A 20826-nucleotide genomic window follows, 5' to 3' on the forward strand; every position below is an offset into this window, starting at 1 on the left:
GGTCCGTGGCTATGGCAACGCGCGTTACAGTTTACAGCGCGACATACAAACCGGACTCGAGCAGCAGCAGGTAACGATCTTCGAAAACCTTGTAAAATCGATATTTTGATGAAAGAAAAAGTTACAGACTTCGTGTAAGGATCACGGTGAAAATAAAGATGGCAGCAATAATCCAATATGGTGGTAGTTCGTAATAAACTCCAAATATTCAATAATCCATATAAACAGCTTCCAGCAAAAGATATTTCATAACGGGCAATCCAATACAGGAAAAAAAATCTTCTTTTTTTTTTCAAACAAGAATCCAAACGGCAAAAAAAAAAATGAAATCCCAATGAAGTAGTACCGCTCCTGTGTTCCAAAATAGTAGCAGGTACAGGACCCTCATCGCCAAATTGTAGAATTGCAGAAATAATTGTCTTAAAATCCAAGTAAATTTGAAATGGTTTAATCATCAAAGAGCACAGTACTGCTGTGGTTAAAGCTCACAGAAGAATGTCCAAGCAACAGTTCTAAATGATGTAACTACAACTGTGTAGCATGAGGAATAGATAAAAGAACACAAGATAATTTAAAAGGAAACATCCAGTTAAAAGGGAAATATACAGTGATATAACACAATGTGGATACAAAAAAAAGAAACATTCACTCATTTACTATGTGTCTGTCCTGTACCCTTGGCGCAAAGGAAAATTCTCTTGAAATCACTATTTAGGAACACAGGAAGCCCCTAATGTAGACAAGCCATTATCATCTGGCTTAGTGGATGCTAAGCTCCCCTTGCTTGTAGGGGAGTCAATTTCATAATTCAACAACTTTATTCTGTTGGTCCCAATGCGAGAAACATGTCGACCATTATCTCCACCCTATAGTATAGTCTTGAGTAAGGAACACATTGTTGTCCAGAACTCCTAGACTAACTGTTGTTTTTAGTTAACGCATGGGACCAACAGAATAAAGTTCCTTCTGGCACCTCTGCGTTATTTTACATTCACTTCCTGTCTACCGTTACTTTGGCCCCTCACCCACACTTCACCTACGGGCAGTTGGAAAAAGATCTCCGCCAGATCTCTTTGAGGTGTTGCCCGTTGGGTATTGCACCGCCCACCCAACGAGGAGCATTGCCCATGATGAAGCATGACACCTGCAAGGGTGTGTGATGCCATTATATCCAACAAAATGGATACCCACTGGATGGTTACCATTTAACCACCCCTCAATATCCACTTTCTTTGACCTTCATTTGTACCCCAGGAACAACCCAGTCCTCTTTTTGCTCAATACATCACTAAGGGCACACACTGCGCTTTGGACCTTCCACTTTTTCTAAGTGGTAATTCTGCCCATTGATCCATCTAGATCTCCTCTCCCTTTTTTTTTAATACAAAATCGCTCATGTCGTGTCTTGACTTTCCCATCATTTCCCATATGGATGTGCACTATTGCCAGTTTGATTTGTCTCCTCATAGGTGTTGATGGGAACCTGTGTCTCTTGTACTTAGCAGTTTTCTACATAGCACCTCAGACATTTTTCTTTAGGTCTGGCTAGAGAGAACAGCTGTCTGGATTACATATTGTTACCAATTTAATAGCATATAAATAGTATGGGTTTTGGCTCCACCCGGAGGAGTATTATTCTCACCTCCAGGCAGTGAGTGGCAAAGAATTATGTCGCAGAGAAGATCCTGTTCACTCTCCATGTTGCTGGTCCATTTCCCAGTGAAAGTCACAGCTGCTTTCCCGCTCAAAGTTCCGATCTAGGTCCCTGTCCATGATTTAGACATGGGCACAGTCCAGGAACAAATTCCAATAGAAGCGCAAGACGTCCACATGCAAGACCTCTCCTCGCTGCTCCCACTCCATGGAGGGGTCATGTAGTCCGCATTTTAAGATCCAGGCTCCATGTAGATTGTCTGATTCCAACCCTGTTCAACAGTGTTCCCCCAGTTTCCGGGATCATATGCAGACTAACAGCAAGTAGAGGGCTTCAAGGAGCTGCTGCAGCAAATCTCTGACAATGCTGGTGCCCCCTGCTATGTCTTCGGGACACAGATCCACCAGGCCCCCTGTCAAACTTCTGCCAGAAGGCACTTTCCTAAAATGGACTAAACCAGTTTGCCCCACACTCAGTCTCGCACTTGCACTAGGTCATGTTTCCATGCACTTGCTGAAGGCCATTTCTGTACCAACTGTGCCATTCCAGGCTTTAGAGATGGCCTGTGTTGATCCAAGGCTGGCACCGATCTTGGATCCTGCACTGTTTTCAGCTAAATCCCAACCAATGTCTCTCTCTGAGTTTACCAAAGCTTAGACAGTGGTGCTTGAGGATCCTCCAGCAGTGCTTTGCCTTTGTACCAGTATCTTCAGTGCATCACAGACTTTTTCGGTTTCGACTCCGATATACAAAAAATTCATGAAACACATGAGGATGATGAGGAAGAGGCTACCAACTTGACAATAAACTTTACCTAACTCTCTAGAATGTAAGTGGTCTTTATACCTCGCCTTAAATAGCATTAAACTGTCCATTGAGGATCTATATCGAAGAAAGACCTTCTTTTGCTATGGTTGTACAGAGAGCAACAGAGGTCTTAGAGCTTCCATTGTCTACCATAGAAAATACAGCTTACTTACTGGCTGAAATTTCGTAAGCTGGACCTTCAATGTTTTGAGCTTTTATTTTCTTTAATTGAATACCAGTCTGGGGCATGGGAAAAGACCTGCTTGGCACCGTTCCGTAAGTTGCACTATAGTATAGTACCAAAGACTTGCTCCTGAGTCACTCTGCATCTTTCACCTGTAAGTCTCGTGGTGCAAGCTTTGACCTTCAAGGCAAACCTGAAAGCACATTAATGCACTTGGTAAGACGGTATTCTCGTCCTCTAGTCTAGCCTCAATCTTGCTGAATCAACTTAGCAGATACACACCCACACCCTCCGGGATATGACTACAGTTTCTTCTGGGAATTGTAGGTATCTTCAGACTGGAGACAAGGTCGAGTCAATTCTGGAGTAGTTCAGTGGTAACATTGCTGTGGCTGATTCCAACGTCTTGCTAGTTCATCATGCCATTTTCCTCAGCAATTCCTGAATCTCAGGGTTATTGCCAGACCCTTGCTTATCACCAAGACTTCCACCCCAGCCAAATCTCTCTGATTACTCTTTAGACAGTTCCTTGCTGCCTGTAGGGGGTAGAATATGTTTTATCTGCCAACTGACATGCCGTTACATTGACCAGTCGGTCATGCAGTTTGTCAGATGAGGTGACTCTTTTCCCTTTCATGAACATTTTTATCTGGATAGGTGTGTTTTACATCCTTGTACAGTGTGTAGTGTGCGCTAAATAGCCACTGTGGGCACTTACTGCACCTTGGGCAGTGTGGTGCTGATACCATTGAACCTTGTTTTTCAAGGTCTGTTGCTTTTGGCCTGTTCCTGATGGTTGTCTCACCATCTGTCACACCTTGGATCCTCCTTCCTGCACCGCAGCAGGTGAAGTGTTCTGGATTGGTCACCTGCAAGTATCTCTTGGTAGTAATCCGTAGTAGAGGAGGTACAGTAACCTTGTCCGGAAGAAATGTCACTGACCCTCTCGGCACCTAAGCATGAAACATGTTGACCTTTTAGCTATTGCAGTACATTATTGCAACAGATAGCCCCACTATTTTTACTGTGTCAAGGGGGCCATCATACTAAATCCTTCTTTGGTCTCCCTTAGACTATTTTATTCAATTGAGTACGACCCCACACCAAGACTGTCTCACATGCATTCACCATATGGCTAAATCAAAAGATCTCGGCTAAAGAGCCCCCACTGAAGGGCCCGTCGAGCATTGCAGCACCAGCTCAACAAGGGGCACCCTATGAAAAAGCATGACACCCTCCTGTGCCCTCCCACCCCCCTTGAGTCCTCCTGTTCATTTGTTCGGATCCAACCCGGCGCATTCTTTGCCTCCACCAGATCACCCCCTCCCCCCCAGGAACTGCACCCCTCTTTTGTGTTAGCCCTTCTCTTTCTGCCAACGTCTCCCTGCCACCCCCTCTCAGTTCTTCTTGTTTTCTCACAAATCTTTGCAAAACATGCCTTGATACTTGCCAGAGAAGTTCAGTTGGTATTGCACAAAAGGGCAATAGAGAAGGTGCCCGAGGAGGTGAGAGAGCGCATACACTACATATGCTATTTCCTGGTGCCTAAAAAGGATGACAGGCGTAATCCAATTTTGACCTTCAATTCCTGAACGCTTTCCTTTAGAAGAACAAAATGCATACCTTGGCACAGGTTCTATCCACTCTAACCCAGGGAGACTTGTTGGTAACCTTGGACTTCCAAGACACATAGTTGTGCCCATCCTTGAGTCCGACATGTGTCTCCTCCAATTTGTTAAGTGTCAGGACACACTTTCAGTCTGCTGCTCTTCCATTTGGGTTCACCTCTGTCTTACGCAGGAGAATCTGCTGTCCCAGCAACAGTGCAGAGTTGTTTATCCTTCACAATCTGCACCTTAATTCGTTGAGTGTGAGCAGAACAAGTTGAGTGACTTTTACCTACCCATCCAGGTTATTGACATCATCTTGGCAGAGTGCCATCCATCCATCCATGAAATCTGTTTACTCTGGATATTAGTTAAAGTGTGTGGCCTGGTGCGAGGACTGTCGGGTCTATCCATTGCAAGCGAAATTCTCTGACATGCCTCTTAATGTCATGTCTTTGGGCCTTGCCATTGACATACATAAAGGTTATTTGTCAACCCTCGCTGGTTTCCTCAGTTTGCCTCTTCAGCCTTCCCTGTTTTAGTCACCAGTTGTGATGTGTTTTGTAAACTGGATTATATACATGTGTGATGTTGAGGCTTTTGTTTTTCTGCATTTGGACCTTAACTTTCTTCCTAACCATCCTGATGCGCACGTCAGTCTAGCTCAGGCACTGCTGTTCATTGACTCTTATTGCCCATAAGACTATGTCGTCATTGCCAAGTTCTTGAGCTGCAGGCCCTGCCAGTACAACCATCATATGCCAATGTCTCTCTGGTCTAGCTTGTGCTTAACACCCAGGCATCCTTTCTATCGAAGGTGGTGTCACCTGTCTATGTGGTCCTTTCCATCACAATCTCTGCTTTCTTCTCTCCGACACATTACTCTAAAGAGGAAGAGAGAGTTCATTGGTTGAACATCAAGAGTGTTCAACTTTTACATTGACCGATCCATGGAGCACTGAGTGGACTAACTTTTTGTAGGTTTATCTGGTATGAAGAAGGGAAATGTGGTCCAGGAACAGATACTGGAAAAATGGATTGTTTTTTCATAAAAATGTACAAAACCTTGGCCAAGAAGGAGCCTCCTGCTGGCCTTGAGCTCATTTCACCAGAGCTAATTCCACAACAATGGCCTTTGCCAGGGGTGCTCCAGTATTGGACATCTGTCAGGCAGGCACAAGGGTTTCTATCCGCACCTTCGCCAGGCACTACTGCCTTGATTCACAGGTTTGGAGAGAGAGACATTTTGCCCGCTTGGTCCTACAGGATTTCCTTTTGTGAAGTTCGCTCAGAACTTTAACCTTGTGAAAGGTAATAATTTGGTTTGTATTCAAAAAGAGGAATCTGTCATTAGAAATGTCCATCAGAAGAACAAGTTACCCTCCTTCTGTATCTCTCTTTCAGGTGCATACTCTGTCCGGTCACAGATTCCTCAGCGCCCGCTCCCCCCTTCTGTGGAGTGGACTTCTAAGTTTAATAAGTGGGAGGGTGCCTGCGTCTGTGTGTGTGTGCGTATTTGTGTGCGTTTGTGTGTGCATCTAGCACTCCTAAAGGTGAACAGAAAGCAGAAAGAATGCAGAAAGACCCGGTCATAAATTCAAATATCAAATCAGATTTTCATACCAGGTACTGTGCATCAACTGGCTATTTCAAGGTATATGGCTGACGTTCCATTAGAGCATTCGCATGTTTAAGGCTGAAGTTTATGCTGTATGTAAATGTTGGCTCAGAGTATGAAACTGAATTCGCAGGTTTTACTGTGCTAAGAAGCACAGGAATCTCCTGTGCACCATATAATTCTTCCTTTTTGAAATTGAATTTAAACCGGTTTTGTGAGCAATTCGTAAAAAATGTCACATTTCTGCATGCAAATCGTGCATTTTATGCCGAAGTGAGCCTCTTTGTACTAGTGGCATGACATTTTGAGGCAAAATTGTGAGTTCTTTAGCGGACTGCGACTGCGACACAAAATGGTCACTAAAACTGTATACATTCAGGTTTAAATAACAACTGCCATTTGAACACCGTGCAAAAAGAGTTATTTGCAAGATGATGACATTTTTTGCAAATAGCATATGTTCCTGCCTAAGCGTGCAGAAGTACATACGTATCTCGGCGCGTTCTTGGACAGCGGAATACGCTAACCTACAAAATCTCCTCGTTGCTTTTTTGTTAAAGCCTCATACATTGATTGTATATCTTAGTTTGATGAAAGATATGCAAATATATCATTCACTCCATTGCGTGCCAAACAATCATTTACTACTCATCTGGATAAACTCCATATTTTTCAGGCAAAACTGCATTATTCATGATAAATCGAAAGAATACCTTGGTATTTTTTAGTTGCCAAAAACAAAACTAGAAATCAAACACTATTTATCACACTAATATATTAACAAATTCCCTTTGTCCATCTGGAGAGTACGGAATAGAGTAGTTGTTTAATGCGCTAACAGAGTTGCAGATGGTGAAACAGATGGTGTTTGCAAATAAGCATTGCACCAAAAAGAGGTTCTCAATAACAAGTCCAGAGTCTACTAATAAAAATCTCCAATAAAGCTAACCTATGCTGCAGTTCTCCTAATACAGGCGAGGCTTAACTACTGTTCCCTATGATGTTCAACCACCATGAAAGGTTAAATCACTATCCATCAATTAATACATATTTTTCCACTGTTTTGTCAAAAGAATGTCTAGAAAAATGGACAACTAAAATATGCTTGGAAAAACTTCAGAAACGTTTTGAGGTAGGAATAAAAGTAGCTGAGAAGTAATACCTATTGATCAAGGGGTTGAAGTGCATAAGGATTACAGACAAGATTCACTCTTTGGTGCACTACGCGCCAAGCGGCACAAGGCTGCTATACTTCTGTTGTACCACTTGTGTAACCATTTGCCTTTTTCTTCACAAGGTGATAGATCTGACCCCACCGCTGTAAACATCCTCCAGCAGATCATCGACTTGGGCACCGAGCCACAGGACGCGTCAGCTGTTGCCTCGGTGGTATCCATGGCACCTGGAACAGTTACACTGGTGGGGCAGGTGAGCAACATTTCTTGTTTGTTTCATTCCCTTTCAGTTTGTATGCTTCTTGTTATTCTGTTGGGAAGATCTTGAAGCCAATGACGTTAGTTTGCCCCATAAGTGGTTGTCCGTACATTTTCAGATTCCTTCTCTGGATCTAAACCCTTGACACTTATTCTTTAGATTTTTTTTTAAAATGTAAGCCTTCCAGGTTGTTATGTTTGGAAATATTCCCTGTTGCTTCGTTACTACGACGGAATACTTGTCATATTTTTAATAACTTCTGCTTCAACTTCTTTTCTCCTTGCCAGGGGCACTGGAACTTTGTGCCAAAAGGCACTGGAGCTACACTTTGTGCCAGAGGTACTAAAAATGGAAAATAGTTTTTTGACAGTGCATACATTCATTTTTTAGACTGATTTATAGGTTGTATGTTGGTAGGAGATTCTCATAATAATGGTTTCAACAAAGTCAGAGGGGCGGTGGAGGCTCATCCTGAACTAGCAATTTGCAAGTACACAAAAAGTATACTTAGACTTAAAATAAAATAATGATGTGATGAGCAGTGCTTTACCGGATTGTGTCTCTACAAAAACAAAATGACACCTGGCTTCAGGCATCTCCACAGGTGTGGTCCCATTTTTGTGGTGGTATTTAACCATGACCACAGCAGGAAAGGCACAAGGGTTCAACTTGACAACAAATGCCGTCGGTTGCCATATTAAAGAGGTCATGTAGAGGTTCAGTGGTAACAGGACAGCTGCTAAAATGTAATTGTCCAAATGAGGTAACGGCGGACCTCCTATGCCGCACCTCACGCCAGTTCCAATAAATAAGTTTGCTGTGCAAACCACCCCAACTCCAGCCGTTGTGTGGCATCCCTGTGCTCCAGATCAAAAACTATTTTGCCAAAGGGGGGTGCGCAGCTCAAGAAGTCCAGTAAGCAGATATTGATAGAAAAATAACTTCTTTATTCCAAATGTATTAAGGCCATCAGATATAGACACTCCAGCCAACGCGTTTCATTCCCATATTGGGAACTTCATCAGGGCTGAAATTATTTTACAAAACCATATATATATTACATTCAAATCGTGAGACACAGAACTAAAACAAGCAACATGTACCAAAAACACAAAAAAACATTTAAAAAGTGACATTCTCCAAAGTACCAACAAACTTCAGTAATAGTACTTGATTCTGAACAGTTTAGCGGAACCTTCCCAAAGAGACAGTGTGTTCCTGTTATAACAATCTGAATTACCAATGGTTGTATAATAGACGATTCCATGTAGCACAATAAAGCCCCGTGAAGAAAAACCAAAGGGCAAGTGTAATCTCTATGTCCACTGAGTATCTGTTTAAATTTCCAATAATTTGTAAGGTCCAGTGTATTGCACTGGGGCCTGCATACACTGAAGGCAGATGTAATACCTCCTTATCAAACATACTGAAGAGCGAGGAAGTTTGATTCGGCACTAAGGAGATATTACATCTACCTTCAATGTGTGAGGGCATGAAACGCGTTGGCTGGAGTGTCTATATCTGATGGCCTTAATACATTTAGAATAAAGAAGTTATTTATCTATCAATATCTGCCTACTGGACTTCTTGAGCTGCGCACCCCCACTTGGCAAAATAGCTGCTAAAATGTAGTGAATGTCTTGTTGACTAAGTGTATGCTTCCCACAAGTGATTTATGTGCGGAGGAATGAGTGTTTGCAATGGCAGAATCACAGCCATCTCCACCATGTCAACATTGCGCCCTCAGACCTGGCACCACCGGCCTGTGCCTAAACGACATTGAAAGACACCCTATTTATAACATACCTTCCTATGCTTTCCTTTTCATATGTCTTGGCATTCTCGTCAGGGAAAAACATAGCAATAACAGAGCAAAAAGCTAAATTGTCTCAACACACTGAGAAAATACTCCGCGTCTGAAGGGCGTGTCTTTTTTGTTTCGATATTGGTAGGAACTTTTTCAGACAAACTTTGCTGTTGCACAACTGGGACATCTAAATCGTAAGGCTGCCCCCGGAGTGGCAGGCGAGGAGTTATCTTACCTGCTCAGTGGCGTCTAGGACCCCTGGATCGTCAGGCTGCCACCGGAGTGGCAGGCGAGGAGGTACCTTACCTGCTCAGTGGCGTCAGGGACCTCTGAATCGTCAGGCTGCCCCCGGAGTGGCAGGCGAGGAGGTACCTACCTGCTCAGTGGCGTCTGGGACCTCTGAATCGTCAGGCTGCTCCTGGAGTGGCAGACGAGAAGGTACCTTACCTGCTCAGTGGCGTCTGGGACCTCTGAATCATCAGGCTGCCCCCGGAGTGGCAGGCGAGGAGGTACCTTACCTGCTCAGTGGCGTCTGGGACCTCTGAATCATCAGGCTGCCCCCGGAGTGGCAGGCGAGGAGGTACCTTACCTGCTCAGTGGCGTCTGGGACCTTTGAATCATCAGGCTGCCCCCGGAGTGGCAGGCGAGGAGGTACCTTACCTGCTCAGTGGTGTCTAGGACCTCTGAATCGTCACGCTGCCCCCGGAGTGGCAGACTAGGAGGTACCTTAGCTGCTCAGTGGCGTCTGGGACCTCTGAATTGTCAGGCTGCCCCCGGAGTGGCAGGCGAGGAGGTACCTTACCTGCTCAGTGGCGTCTGGGACCTCTGAATCGCCAGGCTGCACCAGAAGAGGCAGACAAGGTGGTACCTTACCTGCTCAGTGGCGTCTGGGACCTCTGAATCGTCACGCTGCCACTGGAGTGGCAGACGAGGAGGTACCGTAGCTGCTCAGTGGCGCCTGGGATCTCTGAATCGTCAGGCTGCCCCTGGAGTGGCAGACAAGGAGGTACCCTAGCTGCTCAGCGGCTTCTGGAACCTCTAAATCGCCAGGCTGCACCAGAAGAGGCAGATTAGGTGGAATCTCAGCTGCTCAGTGGGATATCCCCGCAGCAGTTGGTTCACCCCAGTCCTACCACTTTAAAGAGCCCCTCTGTGCTCTTTTCTCCAATAAAAGCATAACACCGTGTACCAGAGCAAATCACTTCCTCAGGCGGCATTGCCCATTACATGAGAGTTGATTTCCAGACTAAAATAAGGGGTATCAAGGGGCAGGATTGGGTAGCAACCACAGTCCGCTGCAACCCCCTAGTTAATGTCCATGCTGAGGGGACTCACTCCATGGGCTCCTTGGGGGCTCAGATGTGCAGTTCAGTTGTTTATTGTCTTATAGAAGAGGTCGCACGCTTAAATATTACCCATGCCATGCACCAGGCAGCAAAATGGAAGTCACACTGTGAGCTGGTGAGGTCAGAGGAAATGTTTCTCTTTTGACAACTAATCCTCTCAGCAGTGTTCTTTAGCCTGAGAGCTAAAGTAATTGCATAGGATACCGGGGGAGATAAAACTGATAAACAGCCAATTCTAGGTATGTTTTCTTGAATAATTGAAGTGGGTCCCATAATATTTCTATAAACGTTCTATATCTTTAGGAATGCCATCTTATAGTACAATAAAATGATAAGCCAACATCATATCGCTAATAGTTTTGATGATTGCTGTGTGCAGTGTTCCAAAGGAAATGTATGCAGAGCTGTTAAAAGAAATTCACATATAAATGCAGAACTGTTAAAATACATTCACAGAGGAGAAACATGCCATTTTTCTACAGTTATGCACTGCCTATAATTTATTGTAAATGAGTGAGGGCCCACGATCCATTTTTAAACACATTAATCATGGTGACTAGATGCAGTTGTATAATCTCACAGCTACATTTTCATATTTGTGCCTGTGGTTATTTAGACCTTCTTTAGGGAAGCGGAAATCATGAAATAATGGAAACTTAAGTTAGAAGAAAAATACTTTATACAGTGTGGATTGATTCAGTATTAGACTGATATTTAAGAACCACAGGGGCCTCTTAGAAGAGACTTTCAGTGCAAACCAAAGAAAGTGTGAGCTGAAGGTCAAGGACTATTGAAGAGGGGGATTGATTGCTGAAAGATGAATGGCTCTCTAGAAATCCGACCTAGGAAATCCTTTGGCACGATGCCCCCAAATCACCTATACCTGAAATGAGGTGCTGTGGTGCTACTGTCTATCACATCTTGTTGCACCCTTTCCTCTTCACCCCCCACTGCACCCTTTACAATGCTTGTTTCCCTTTACTATCCTTATTTCTCCTCGCCCGCCGTGACAGGAAAGTGAATCTACAGACCTTTGCATACGTTGGAATACAAAAGCAAGCAGGCTGAAAAACCTGAACATTCCTTGTAGAATAACGCCCCAAAACACCTAGATTTGCTAGCTGTAATATTAACCACATCTAAACTCTGTTAACCGGCCCTGTTTTCCGTAGGGAGGTATTAGGATATCCCCTTACTGTTCACATGAAAGTTTGGTAATACATAACATACTACTTGCATGGATATAAGAATTATGTTCCTACTGGCAGCAACTTAACAAAGGCTTTTCTTCAGAAGTCATTCCTAGAAGCAGCATCTCCTCACTGTGTAGGGCCCCAGACTCTGCAATACACCCCTTAGAGTACAGCCCATCTAGTTGCTTTTAACCAACTACCTGAGAGTAGAGGATCTTTGGACACTAATCCAAAGGAGATATAAGACTTATTGAACACCCTATTTCCCTTCCTCAACCAGTGCCCTCAACAAGTCATAATACCCATATTTCTACTCTGATAGCTTTCCAAATAGCATGCGGGTTCCATTTTAATTTGTCACAAAAGACAGCTTCAATTTATTCTATTTAATGTCTAACGTGAGTGTTGGAAATAGGATTTCTGGTTGGCTAGGGCATGCGCCTAAGCCAGGCGGAGATCACCACTCTAGTCAGGGCAAGGGAGTTACACACCGAAGATAATCCCTGCTTACCCCCTTGGTAGCTTGGCACGAACAGTAAGGCTTATCCCAGCGGCAATATGTAAAGCGTTTGCGCAACACACACACAGCCGCAACACACAGGGCACACCACAAAAGAAACTCCACACAAGGTTATATAAAAAAATAGCCTTTGTATTATCCAAAACACATTAGAATCATCACACATATACACTGTGCCAACTGGCACTGGGCAATATTCACAGGGGATTATATACAGGACCAGGCCAATCGGGCCACGGTCAGGATCACCATAATGCAGGTAGTAAATATAAAACACAACCTGTAACTACTGGTACAATAATGGCCCCTGCATTATCACATTAGGCATAAAACACATTAGGCCCAAACCTCATTAGCATAAGCACATTACGCAATAGGCCTTACCAGCATAAACACATTATGCAATAATCAGGGTGCATCAATCACATTTGGCAACCATCAGCATAAACACATTATGTTTGCATCACAATTAGGCATAAAAAACATTGTGCATAAACTTCCTAGGCATAAATACATTACGCAACAGGCATCATAAGCCTAAACAGTGCACCACAGTAACACTGGGAAAGTGCACACAGCACCTTAGGGCCTTGCGCCCTATCACCATCAAGAAAGTGACCCGCAGACCAACTGGCCTTTCACTGGGGCTCAAAATAGTCTATGTCCATAAAGTCAGGGCTTGAAATGAGGCCTCTCAAATGGCCCCCTGGGTGCCTCGGCAGCGGAATCACAGTGCACAAATGCGCTGCAGTGTGGAGTACAACTCACCCCTTCATCATCTAAAAAGAAATGGCCCCCTTGTTGTAGCTGCCTGCTCTCTCTCGCTGTGCAGCTGTAGAATTTAGGCCAGATGTAGGCGCTGGCACCTACTGTGCCGTAAAGGCCCCACTCCGGTACCTCTGAAAATTAACTTGCCCCAAGCGTTGCCGCTGCCCGCAACTGCTGTGCAGCTTTGAGGATCACTAAGGCAGTACACATGACTCGGGAGCACCGACACAGCTCCCGGCACCAACAATTGGCCTCGGGAAGCCCCTCTTCTTCGGGCTCTTTTGGGTGCCAATCTTGGCTCCTACAAGGTGTAGATTCTGCCCCCTCACTCACTGGGCTGTCCGGGGACTCCGCTAGTCCAATTCCTGAAGCTTCCAGGTCGCGTCAAGCCTCGTGGAGCCTGCGAGGCTCTGGACCACATGCAGGGCTTGCACCGCAGCTGCGGAGCTCTGCCTCCGGCTGCGCTGCTATTGGCCGACCGTCCCTTTCATTTTCCTGGCCCCACCCGCAGTCAGGCAGGTTGCCTGGCTTCCGGGTCGGCCGAGCTGCTTCCTTGGCGGGTTGCGTCGGTGCTTCTGGGAAACTGCAGGGTGGGTTCCCGCCTAAAGGTACCAATGCGGGGTGGGCTCCCACCGATGAGCAGACCACAAAGCGGGGTGGGCACCCGTAGAGGAGTACAGACCCGGGGTGGGCTCCAACTTCCCAGTAGTGCGGGGTGGGCTCCCGTCTGCAAATAAAGCCAAATGTGGGGTTGGTTCCCATCAAAGGAGCACAAACGCGGAGTGGGCTTCCGCTTCAAGGAGCATTAAACACTGCGGGGTGGACTCCCGCTCCTCTGCACAAATGCGGGGTGGGCTCCCGCTCCGATCCCAGCAACACAGGGGAGTCCCCATGCCGGGATTCCCCCTGCAGAAACTGCAGCCGCGCACTGCAGAGTACCAGGGCTCCTCTTCTCTTCCCGGTAATCAAGATATAGCGCTCATGAGGCGCTAGCGTCCTTTACAGTTCAAGGGGGCCCAGGCAGGGCAGCACACAGGGCCCTCCAGTAGGGAGGCAGTCCCTTGTGGTGGTTCCTCCTGGGGCCCAACAGCAGCAAGCCCCACGTCACAAAAACAGCACTACACATGGGGTCACAGCCCCTATATTTATATCACATTTCTTTTGTCTGCCCTGGCACAGGGCTTGGGGGATCAAGTCCTAACTGGTTCTGGGGAGTGTGGAGCACTTTGTTTACCGGGCTGCTCTTCCCCTTTGTCAGGTTGGAGCTCTGTCATCAGGGCCTACCTTAAGGGTGACTGACATGCAGTAAAAAGGGGGGGTCACATACATGGCACACACTTTAGGTGCCATGTCACAGCGGCAGTAACACTGCGCGCACAGGCCCTGCAATGGCAGAGGCCTGAGATAGGTTTGAAAGGCTTCTTTCGTGGGTGGCACAATCAGCGCTGCAAGCCCACCAGTAGCAGTTAATTTACCAGCCCTGCGTATATGAGATACCCCTTTACAAGGGACTGGCAGGTAAATTAAATATGCCAAACAGGTGTAGACCAATCTTACCATGTTTATCACAGAGCGCACACACACTTTACACTGTACAGCAGTTCTAAAGTTCCCAGAGTCCTTAAACCACCAACACCATATCTGGAAAAAAAAGGCTAGGAGGAAGGCACAAAGTTCAGAGATGGCCCTGCAAAAAGGCCAAGTCCAACACAACCCCCTTCCAGCCAAAACGCAGGGTAGACCAATCACCACCTTGATGGGCTTCCCTGCTTTGGGCGTTAGAACACGGATGCAGGGCCGCAACTGCAGGGGCACACTCCAGTTCTACGCCATCCTGAACCCATGTGGTTCCCTCTGTCAAAGCTCCGAGGACCAACTAAGCTACCGACTGGTACTCCCTAGTTGTCCACGGCCAGGACCAGGCCCTAGGCCATCCAGATGTGTCTGGTCCTTGCCATCTCACAGAGTGGGGGGCAGTAACCCCTGGCACATAGTAACCATTCTCCACTCTTCCTCTCACCAGTGCAGTTCTAAACTGCCACTGATCCTCCAGCCTGCGGTCCACACCCTCCGGTTGACCAGAAGTGACGGGTGAGTCTCTCCTCCCCCTACCTATCCTTCTAGAGTTCCACACTCTCCTCCTTGTGAGAAGCACCCTCAGAACACAACCCTCCCACCAGTTCAGGACCTCTCTCCAGCGACTGGTCTCCCAACCTAGGGTCTAAACCCTCAGGTTGCACCGGGGTCAGAGGCAAGGAATCCCTCCCTCTGCACCCCCTTTCAGAGTGTTGCACCCTCCCATCTGGAGTGGTACCCCTGGAAGCCAAACCGGTCAGGGCACTGCTTACAGTCATCCTTCTGTTCAGGTCAGGCAGAACCTGAACCTGCCCTCCCAACCTTGGAGCTGAACCCCACGGCTGAGCACTTGCCTGGCACACCAGGGCTTCTGGGGACTCACATAGTATCCCTCCTGGTCAGGACACTAATTACAGATGTCCTTCCCTCCAGGTCAGACAGAACCTAAACCTGGCCTCCCAACCCAGGGACTAAACCCTGCGGTTGAACACTTGCCTGGCACACCAGGATTTCTGGGGTACTCGCACAGTATCCCCCCGAGGGTGACACATGACTCCTGTGTTGCGTTTCAGTCTACCTGGCGCATATCTCCTGACCACTGCCCATCTGATAGTGTGCGAAGATCCCCCAGGACAAAAGTGGTGTCACCATGGTCACTCCTAGTAGACTCAGCCCTTCTGGCTGGCCCCTGACCCACTGGTTCTCCCACTCTGGAACACATCCCCTCTCTCACCTCTCAATCTGGACTTCTGCACCCTCCACTTAGGAGCGGTACCGCCGGACACCAGAACCACTGGAGCTACGTTTACAGACGCTCCAGGTTATCCTGACTTTAGGAGATCCCCCTCAAATGGCCTATTAGTGCAGTCTAGGCCCCCAACCTGGTGTTCCCTTAGGGAAACTTCACTAGGGAGGGTCAGAGGGAAAGTTTAATGACCAGGAGTGCTACGTCCCTCATAAGTACTAGACACCAACTAACAAGTAACACTCAGTCAAAAACCTGCTCAGAAATGAGGGTTGGAAGATTGCGTGTGCTGTTTGCAAAATCAATGACGGGACACCCTTCCGATAGTTACAGTGTTCCCATCAGAGTTCCATCCTGTACCGCCCTTCATCATTTGGGAAGACCACCATAAGTACACAGGGAAACCCCATATACGATTAGGCACAGCATGGTGGAAAACAATACCCAATGAAGTTATGACAGGTCGGTGGCAGGATGTAACCAATAAGCAGTGCTAAATAATGAAAATAAAATTTTTCAAAAAAGTGGTGATGTTAAAAAGGGGTAGTAGAAGGAAAATAGATTTATTAGCAACCTTCAACTCCCACTCTCTAAAAACAGTGCAAAAAGGTAGTGTAAGCAAATTACTACCTCGACAGTTTATAAAGTCACGGTCGACATGTTTCTGCAGCTTTTACCTGTGCCCCGGGGTCACTTGCTGCTTCTTCAGGACCTATCCTGCTACTGCTTAATTAGTGCATAATAAACAAGGAAACTTAAATGAAATAAATGTCACCTTAGATTCTCCTGATGGAGGAACCAGTGGATTTCGCAAGACAGCACACACACATAAAAAGGAAAAAGAAAACGAGAACAAGCCTATTAGCAAAAGCTCTCTGGGCGAGACTCGAATACAAAGCATGGTCTCGCAATCAATGGTTTATAATCCATTTCTTTCCACACGTATTTTGAGATAACAGCTATTCCCAAAAGACCCAGATTGCCACTTGAGTACAAAAACACACTCACCCCATATTATGGAGAATGCTGCCCCACCTCACCCGGCATTAGCTCAGGTACTGCGGAGCCCCGCTCTGTATGAATCACAAACACATATAAAACAAGAATCAATTAAAGGAAGTACTGTAAGGTCAAGGCAGGCCACTCGATATAGCGTGGCTTACAGAGGCACCTGTTCTGTCTGTTGACTCACCTATCCGTCGGTACTCCAGACGTCCAACTGGGCTGTCTGTGGGAGGTACCGGCGGTAGGAGTCCTGTTACTTAAATAGGCTATAGATCTTATGAGCCTACCGGCACATACCGTGAAACGCGGACGCGCTGCCCCGCTCCTTGCTGCTAGCGTCAGTCTGTCCTCTTCCGGGTATGCCAGAGGAGTATTACGATTGGCTGGCGCGGAGCGTGACGCGGACGCGTCACGCGAGGAACTATGGGCTTAGTGGTTTGAAACCCTCGTGTGTACTCTGTTTAAACCTATCTCTTGTATAGGGACTTAAAGGTCTCATACTCTCCTCAGATTTTTTACACACAAAACCGGCGTCAGCACGCAAATTATCGTGACGCCCTCGCAATGATGCAAAAAAAAAATTTTAACAATTTATACAGCGTATAAAACAGCCTGGCGGCAACTCCTAGTTGACAAGAAAGGGGGAGTACCAAAAATAAGGCCCCGTGTGTCTTTATGGCAAGGTCAATGACCATATCATGTATAGGCTATTGGCGCATCTGGGTAAGACCTGGACAGATCTCGCCTCAAAAGGCCATTATAAACGCGCTACTCCTGCGCTGTATCCATTGTGCTGGACAACAAAACTCCTGAGCATCCATGCACCCAGGCAGAGAAATGTTCTATCTCCCTTAATCAGCAGGCTGGCGGTGCTCTATCTACAGCCTCTCCACCAGTCTCATTAATCTGAACACAACATGTGTTACACGCATCTTTCCTGATATCTACTGTCGAGAGGGCCCATCTGTTACCCTATCGCGATATGGGAGTGATACTCACAGCCCACATGCCACACATACCATATGATCATCAGGTACTCATACTCATGGGAAGTAACAGATATACCTCTTTCGGGCATATCATTCATTAATGTAAAAGCACTGATTATCTTGTGCCTCTAACTCTTGAGTGACATCCAAGGAATATCCTCATTCAATCCTCGCTTGTCTGTGCCCAATTTATATACCCATCGCTGTTCACGCTGGAATAGGAAACTCTTAGTGTCAGTGATATGGGCTGGTATCAGAGGCTGCTCTATCACAGTCCAATGCAACTCAGACGACATATGCTTGGCTGTTAAAAAGTGGTTCGTCAGTCTGGTCGACTGTCTTGAGCACCGAATAGAGCTTTTGTGCTCACAAATGCGTGTCTTGATTTTGCGAGTAGTCATACCCACATACCTCTTGTTACATGGGCAGCTAATTAGGTACACTAAATTGGAGCTGTTACAATTTGTGAACCTACGCTGTTCCCACGGTCTCCCAGTCCCTATATCAATGGTTTGGGATTTCGTTGTGTTCGGACAGGCCGCGCAGTTCCCACAGGGATGGTGTCCTGTGGCCGCAGGCATGTCCCATAATGTACCTAATGCTCGTGGTATGTCCCCTTTGGGACGCGTGTGAACCAATCTGTCCTTTAAGCTCTGCCCTCTCTTAAAGGCAAACAGTGGAGCTGGAATAGTGTCCCCTCCAGTATTCAGAATGCCCCAACGTTTCTTTATTATTTTCTGGATGGCATTTGATTGCGGAGTGAAGGTGCTCACACAGGTCATTCGATTTTGAATGGGTTTAGGTGGCAATATCTCCAATAGCCCCTCACGGTTGTTGTTGGAGGCTCTCTTCTTTGATTTCCGAACAAGGCTTTTGGGATAATGCTTTTGTGCAAGATCTTCTTTAAGGCAATCGGCATGATGTTCAAACCGGTCTTTAATCGAGCAATTTCGTTGTATGCGCAAAAATTGCCCATAAGGTAAATTATCTCGAAGAGATTTAGGATGACAGCTGTTATAGTCTAGTAAAGAATTACGCGACATAGGGTTGCGGTACAGCTCTGAGGCCAAACCTGTAGTCGTGGGTGTAATTAGTAGATCGAGAAACGCTAGATGAACTCTACTCTGCTCCATTGTGAAGCGTAGAAAGCGATTTCTCTCATTCAACCATTCGTGGAACCTGGTTAGTTCTTCTTCACTCCCTCTCCAGATCACTAAAATATCATCAATATACCGCTTCCACAGACGCACCTGGTCTGTGAAAGGGTTATTGTCCGAGAAGATGTGCTCTGTTTCAAAGTTATGCACATACAGATTCGCTAACGACGGCGCAAAAATGCTGCCCATGCTCGTTCCACTGACTTGAAGATAGAGTGAGTCTTCAAATTGGAAAAAATTCTCCGTCATGGCTATACTAGCCAGAGTCATTATAAGATTGACGGGAGTGATGGAATCTAGATCTCTTTCTAAGAGGAGCATTTCCACTACTTCTAATGTCTCTTTCTGTGGGATTGAGGTATATAAACTCTCCACATCAAATGATACTAAGATATCAGTGTTACGATCAAAATCAATGTCTCTCAACAGTCTTAAGACATCCTTAGTGTCTTTGAGATACGTAGGCATTGCACTTACCATTGGCTTTAGAAATACGTCGACGAAAGTCGACAGGGGCTCCAAAAGGGAGCCGATCCCCGAAATGATAGGGCGACCTGGTGGTGGTCGCTGGGGTTTGTGGATTTTGGGTAAGTGATAAAAGTAGGGAGTTCTAGGGTTAGCAGTGCAAAGGAACTGTCCTTCTTTAGCTGTTATCCAGCCCTCGCTAAGTGCTTCCTCCACTATCTGTGCTATTTGCTTTGTTAATCTAGCAGTAGGATCTATGGTCAGCTTTCGGTACGCATTGGTATTATCTAGTTGGCGAAGGCATTCTTGCCTATAAGTATCAGAGTCTAGTAACACCGTAGCCCCGCCTTTATCGGCCGGCTTTATGACCAAAGCGGAATTGTTTGCTAAACTCGTGACTGCATCTTGTTCTCCTCGTGAGATATTTTGAAAAGGTCTATGTTCTCTCTCGAACAACTCTTTCAGATCTTGGTCTACAGCTTCCTCAAACGTGATAACTTTTGCTGGCATCCCTACTGTCGTGGGATTAAACGTTGAAGGTCGTTTTAGGCCAGTGTTATCGTCTCTCATAGTCATATGACTAGAATCCAGTTGTTTATGTGCAAACAGATAGTGTAATCTTATTTTACGATAGAACTTGCCCATCTCTATTTGAGTGAGAAAGGGATCACTCCTGTTTGTTGAGACGAAGCCTAAACCTTTGTTCAGAACTTTCTCCTCCATCACTGTGAGTTGGTGCGAGCTCAGGTTTATTACGATGTTGGACCGCTCGACGTCCCGGCTTGGTCCTGTCCTACTACCCTCCCGCTCCTCAGTCCCATTGGCTGAGCTGGTGGTGGAGGGACGGTCCAGCGCACATGACCTTGTTGCGCCGTCCGTTGGCGTCCTCGCCCTCTCCGGCCAGACCCTAAAAAAGGCTGCTGACCATAATTTTGAAAGGTTTGGTTTGGATCATACATCCCCATCATTGGAGGGTAAGGTCCCCACGGTGAGGGTTGCCACCAAGGTGGTGGTGGTGGTCCAAACTGTTGACCATAACCTCTCCAAATCCTCCTATTGTTACCTCTTCCTCTCTGTTTCTTAGAGGGGTCCCCCTGTTGAGGAGTATCCGAATCACTAGATCCGGTGTCAGAGGCGGAGGAACCATAATTAGAGCTTGCTTTCTGGTTGTTTTTGTTATGTGTTGGCGGAGAGTAATCATCACTAGTGTAGGGATAGATCTTGGTAGTACTGAAATTCCCCAGATCTTTCTTAAATTTCTCTAGTTTCGTGAAAAGAATTGAGTCCCGAAAGTCCTTACTAGTCTTATTCCCTTCGTCCTGCTTCTTCGTGAAGACTTTACTAGAAGACAGGGTCGCTCTAATTTGCCCTTCTAGAGTCTGGATCTCTACCAGAATGTTGTCCGCTGTTCTTTTGGCCGTCTTGATAATCAAGACAAGCCAATCGCGTGT

The 20826-nt window shown here is 46.2% G+C and overlaps 1 protein-coding gene across 1 annotated transcript in view; it reads left to right on the forward strand.

Moving 5' to 3' along the window:
• The window catches only part of ZFAT (zinc finger and AT-hook domain containing), a 985201-nt gene that overhangs the window by 897432 nt on the left and 66943 nt on the right, over positions 1-20826 (forward strand). Inside the window, exon 15 of the mRNA XM_078686715.1 lies at positions 7168-7298. Within this exon, the coding sequence (XP_078542841.1) occupies positions 7168-7298 (131 nt within the window). The remainder of the gene's footprint in view (positions 1-7167; positions 7299-20826) is intronic.

Source organism: Lissotriton helveticus, chromosome 4_1, assembly GCF_964261635.1.
Source record: "Lissotriton helveticus chromosome 4_1, aLisHel1.1, whole genome shotgun sequence".
Classification (NCBI taxonomy): domain Eukaryota; kingdom Metazoa; phylum Chordata; class Amphibia; order Caudata; family Salamandridae; genus Lissotriton; species Lissotriton helveticus.